Below are 6,000 nucleotides of genomic sequence, written 5' to 3' on the forward strand. Positions count from 1 at the left end.
TTACAAATCCTCAAAGATTCAAGAATCTCTGAAGAAGCATGGATATTTAAAGATTCATGTATCTTCAGAAATCCATAAATATCTTATCGATTATGAATCACCACAGGAAGACTTTGCATCGTTTATGGCTCTTGAGTGTAGTGAAGTGTGTATTGATAAGCGGTTGGAATAAATTTTCGAATAAATGAAGACATGGAGTCCAACATTTCTTCGCTAAATAGGTCTAAATAAGACCCTAAAAATACCTAACGCTTACTGGATAACATTCTAATAGGGACACTAGATCCTTTACTTATATTTACACTTGTAACATCTAACCAAGGCAAAAAAGTTTTAAAAAAATGAAGAACCTGTAGCTCAAAAAGCACAAAAATAGATATCACCAGTTTAGGTCATCTATCCAAAATGTGAAACAACACATAGCATTAGTTATGCTTTTGCCCAAAAATAAATATATTTCATATAGCATATGCCAAAAACATCCCATCAGACATCAACCGCTTTAAACGTTGCTCACTTCACGAATCCAATCGCGCACGGCGGAAACGCGCGCATTCACACCGGGCAGGCCCGGTCTGGCGCAACCGATCGCGAACGACACCACACCCACAAGCACATCATCCACCACCAGCGGACCACCGGAGTCACCCTGGCACGAATCATGACCGCCCTCGAAGAAGCCCGCACACAGCATCATCTCCGAGATGGTGTGCGTACGCCGGTACGCCTTCTGGCAGTTGTCCCGGTGAACGATCGGCAGGAAGGTAGCGCGCAGGATCAAGGCCGAATGGTACCGGTTCAGCGTCTTGCCCCAGCCGGACACCAGCGCCTTCGAACCCTCGACCGGATCTTCCTCGTCCTGTTCGGGCATCTCGATCGATGCCATCGTGTCACCATCCAGCGGCAGCGGACTTTCCAGCTCCATCAGCGCAATGTCCCCTTCGTTCGTGACCGGATCCCAGGCCGGATGGAGCACCACTCGTGCGACGTTGCGCAGCACACCGCCGTGCATTTTGTACGTTGAACCGGCCCGGATCGACACCTGATCGGCGGATACGCCATCCAGACAGTGGGCAGCCGTTAGGATCCAGTCGGGCGAAATGATCGATCCACCGCAGGAAGGACGGCCTCCCTCGCGGAGCGAAATCTGGTACGGTGCCTCGGAAATATCGATCGGGAAGCCACCGACAATTTGGGCGCGTCGGGCCGGGGCGACAAAGCCGGAAGCGACTGCAAGGTGGAAGCGAAGAGTTGATGAGATCTTCAAACAATGCCAAGCTTTATTATTGACACTTACCGGTCGCTACAGCTACTACCATAGCAAAAGCTAGTACGAATTGATTTGCCATCGTGAGCTACTTTCACCCTTTACTTTATGTTTTATTGTTTTATGGTCAATCAATGAACTTCTTGTGATTGTAAACCAGTGAAGACTGATGATGAGACTAAGACGAAGCTTCCGATTTTATACTCCTGCGGGATATGGTATATGCCCTATTCTTAATGTGTCCTAGTAGTCTTATCATACCCGCATGCTCGACAAACACTCCACAAGAATTGATTCAAACTATACGGAACTCGTCTTAAGAACTCATCCATTGGATTGCGTAAAGCAAGGCAGGAAACATGCGTTCATTGTACACGTGGGCTTTATGAAGAAGATAGTACCATCGAGTACACAACCCCAGGAAGCTTACCGTAGTTGATTTATGTTTCCAAAGCAGGTGCGCGGTTTACGTTTGATTTGAGTTTGAAGTGGCTTGCACGAAATTCAAGTTCAAGTTTAGCTGCTCTAGCTAGTAGCAATCTTATCTATAGATGTAATCTTTTAGTAAACGTATTTCCAAACGGCTGCTAGACGTGGTTTGTTTACGGCTTTCAAGTGGTTTTCAATCAGAAAAGGGATAAGTATTGTACACAAATCAATGTAACGAGTGCTTTGGGTAACTGGATTGCGCAAGTACACGCAACACCACACCACTTTGAGGATTTTGGTTTGTTTCTTGATGAAATAGAAAAGCGTAATAAAATCTTCAAATATTGAGTATATTAGGGTATAAAATACTCAATGAATAATTGAGATTAATAATTTAGTAATATTCAACATGGCGCTATCAAGGGCCATCCGTGCCTCGAGGGTGGAGACTACTATAGACATCATTGGTCTGCGGCTCTCATATGTAGCAGAGGCCTACCAAGGGATCGAACAGGCGACAGAGAGCCTAGGATTGCAGATAAACAAGGCAAATACCAAACTGATGGTGGCAACATCAGCGAGCCCACCAACAAATAATCAGAATCTACGTAGGCGTGACGTGCAGATAGGTGTACGCACGTTTGAAGTCGTCCCACAATTCACCTATCTTGGGTCAAAGGTCAGCAACAACAATAGCATGATAGCTGAGCAGTGTGCAAGGATGCTGGCTGCCAACCGGTCATTCTATAGCCTGAAAAATCAGTTCACCTTAAAGAACCTGTCGCGACAGACGAAGTTGGGACTATATAGTACCTATATAGTACCAGTACTCTCATACGCTCCTGAGACATGGACACTGTCCAAATCTGACGAAACCCTCTTAGCCGCGTTCAAGAGGAAGATGTTCAGAAGGATACTTGGCCCCGTATGTGTGGAAGGACAATGGAGGAGCCGCTATAATGAAGAGCTATACGAGATGTACGGCGACCTCACTGTCGTGCAGCGTATCAAGCTCGCCAGGCTCCGGTGGGCTGGCCATGTTGTACGCATGGAAACGGACGACCCAGCCCGTAAAGCCCACTAATAAGCGGTTTCGAACACTCCTGAGGCAGGCCCAGACCGCAAAGCGGTTGTTGCGCCGGATTAGTAAGAAAGTAAGTAATTTGGAATGATATTTAGAAGATAGTGCACCTACACCACGGTCTTATAAGAACTCACCGACGTCTCTGAGACATGGCTTCTGTACAAGTTTGCCTAACCTCTTGTAGTTAAGTTCGTGAGATTTTGAGAATGAATGTGGCAGAAATTTAAGGAGAAGGATTGATTAACAAGGACAAAGGATCACTGTCGTGAAATGGATCAAGCTTGCCAGCCTCAGGCAAACTACTCATATTATCCCCGTAAGATCCGGGTAAACTATCCACGAAGACAGAGCAGGTTTGGTAGCACAAAGTTGAGATAATAAAATGTTTTGAAAGCGTACATTATCAACGCGAATTTCTAGGAACTCAAAGCTACGCGTGTGGCTTACCACACGGTCTTCTGAACTCATCTAGTACAAACTACAGACAGAGTTTGATGGTATCATGCACTCAATACTGTTCTAACCGTAAGAGCTTAGGATAACCAAAATTTCACCAAAGCACAGAGAGTAACCAAAAACATGGCAGGATCAACATGTTTAAGGATAGAGATTCCGCAGTAAATGAAGTTAATCAGATCCATCTCCTCAATACATTCCTTTGGTCAAGTGATCTCTAGGCGTGATGCTTAGACCGCACTCAAGTCGCTGTGTTTCTAATCTTCCTTGATCTTGTTTCTCAAAAGAACGTTTCTATCATTACAAATAATTACTTAGATATCAGTGTTGAACACAGGCCCATTGCACCTACACTGCGTACCGTACCACATAAAGAATTAGCCATAAGGGGAGAATTTTAGGATCGTTACTAAGATCCAAGCAATGTGAACAGAGTATTCGCCTCTTAAACCCTTCCCGCTCCCGAGTCATTTCTGCAAATTGCTTCCTATCCAAAGAATGGAAAAGCTTTTGCGGACAAAACACAAACCAGATTCCAAAGGTTCTGTCCGATTTCAGAAAAGTTTGAATATTTCAAACTACAAATATTCAGACCTTTTCATCTTGAATATTGTTTATTTACTTCTATAGAGCATCCAGAGCTTGCACTGTAGACTTTCATAGAATTTGACTTTGATAGAATTTATAGAATTTAATTTGACTTTGAAATTCTACAGATTTTCATCTGCCACTAAGTGCCTTAATTCGCATTGTTCTGATTGTTTGAATGTTCTGGAAAATACCATCAATATTCCTGCGATGCTTGGGAAACACATGAAACTCTTCTTAGACAAGAATATTGATCCCTTAGCAGCATGTTTGCAGCTGATCATTTTCCATTACTGCTGAAAGGCTGCTCCTTCAACTTACAACAACCGTAGTGCCATCAAAGATAAGCCTTGCTTTAAACCCTGACGCACTGTAATAATAATTACTATTAATTTAATCATCCATAAGTGATAATTACCATTTCAGCGCCATCGGTTAACTCCCTCTGCCCCAAAAAAAAAACATATTGAACGCCATCATCTTGGCCACCCCTCATTTACCCATCGATTTTTGAACCGGCTGCCGGTTCGGTCGGTCGGTCGGTCGGTTGGCGGGAAAATACGTGACAAAATTTCACAATCTCCCAACCCCAACCCCGAATGCTCCGTATTGCGCCGTTAACGCGGTACCGAATCGATTTCACCGCCCCACCACGCTGCTGCTGTTCCCACCCCATCACCCCACAAGGAAAATAGCGCCACCCGAAGAAATTGCGCCTTATTTTTCGCATCGTGCGTACGCGCCACACTTTTGCCCTTTTACACACAAACACGCGCGCGCGCGCGTATGTGTAGGTAAGCAGGCGGAAAACCCACGTTAACGTGTGTGTGTGTGTGTGTGTGTGTGTGTGTGTGTGTGTGTGTGAGTAGGTCTTGTGATGGGAAAAGGGAAATCAAACAACCCGGGGAAAAAAACAGGGCAACATCATCATCCCGTGTGCGGGACCGTACGCTTTGCGGGAGATGAAACACACACACACACGATGGCGGCAAGTGATATGATATGGCTTATCGAGAGATTTAGGAATTTTGAACTATTTTTCCATGATTCCAAGCAATGTTGCAATGTTGCAAAAACGAGCTTCTAATTACACGCGTATCCCCGCCAACATGCGGCGTTTGCTGTTTTCGGGGTTTGCGTAGAGAAATAGAGAGAGAGAGAGAGCGCGCGGGTTTTGGCAACGCCCATTAGCAACGGGCTTGTCTCACTAATCACACCGCTTGTTGGAGTAGGCTTTGGAGCCGGATGGTGCATAATGTTGCGGCGGTAGTAGCACTTACACACGTACGGAGGAATACGGTGGTGGTGGTGGTGGTGACGTAAGCATTATTGTGTTTGAGACAAGTCAACATGAGAAATCCCATTTTCCAATTTCCAAACGATGCAGCAGAAGATCCGGGCAGCAGCAGAAGATCCGGTGCTGCCGACAGGTCGGTTTGCCGCTCACACACTGCGGTGGACCAATTATCGGGCACCAGCAGCGCGTGTGTGTGTGTGTGGGTATCGATTAGTACACGCCAGTCTATTTATAAACAAATTGTCCTAGATACCGACCTAGCGGAACCGCGTCATATCCGCCCGTTTTTCGCTACCAGGCGCCAAGGCCGGACACAGCCGAAGCCGGGTATGCGCGCGGTGGTTACGTGCGGAAGGGACTGTGAAGTGGGCAGCGATTTGTGCCACCACCTTGTGCATGTTGTTCCCGGTTCCGTTCCACACACACACACCACGAGGCAGTTGGAAAATGGAGCAACATTTTGGAGACGTAATAAAAGAGCGAGCTAGCAGCAGCAGCAGCAGGAGACCCGCGCGAGTCCCTTTGGAGGATGAAGGCGCACGCTGGAGCGGTCAAAGGGATGAAGGCCCGTAGTAAAAACCCCTCACACATCACATATACGCCGGCGCGGCAGACACGCAGTGCCACTGAAAAGAGAGAAAAAGAGAGAGAGAGTGAGAGAGTTAATCGATTGTGAGGGTTGTTTTGGTTGAAACAAAAGGAGACAGGACGTCCCACGGGCGTATGCATTTGGGTAGGTTATGATGTGCCAAACGGTGGCACACAGAGAGCACCACCGAGCAGCAACCCTCAACGCTGCGCCCAGCTGCCCCCGGTCGGTCTGCTACCGGTTTCTGTTGCCTCCGTCGTCGTCGCCCGACCAGCCACAACACACAACGG

At 46.6% G+C, this 6,000-nt stretch overlaps 1 protein-coding gene and 1 long non-coding RNA gene across 2 annotated transcripts; one reads left to right on the forward strand and one right to left on the reverse strand.

The window, feature by feature from the left end:
• Positions 1-409: 409 nt before the first annotated feature.
• LOC121596466 (trypsin-4-like) lies at positions 410-1,986 on the reverse strand. The gene is made up of 2 exons (XM_041921446.1): positions 1,298-1,986; positions 410-1,230 (listed from the first exon to the last, which is right to left on the reverse strand). Exons 1-2 carry the CDS (start codon positions 1,347-1,349, stop codon positions 503-505), a joined length of 780 nt encoding a protein of 259 aa, XP_041777380.1. The 5' UTR covers positions 1,350-1,986; the 3' UTR covers positions 410-502.
• A 2,245-nt stretch (positions 1,987-4,231) lies between these two features.
• Positions 4,232-5,787, forward strand: LOC121596673. The gene is made up of 2 exons (XR_006005302.1): positions 4,232-5,143; positions 5,212-5,787. It is a non-coding gene; the product is annotated as an uncharacterized LOC121596673 (long non-coding RNA).
• Positions 5,788-6,000: the final 213 nt, after the last annotated feature.

Source organism: Anopheles merus, chromosome 3R (genome assembly GCF_017562075.2).
Source record: "Anopheles merus strain MAF chromosome 3R, AmerM5.1, whole genome shotgun sequence".
Lineage (NCBI taxonomy): Eukaryota > Metazoa > Arthropoda > Insecta > Diptera > Culicidae > Anopheles > Anopheles merus.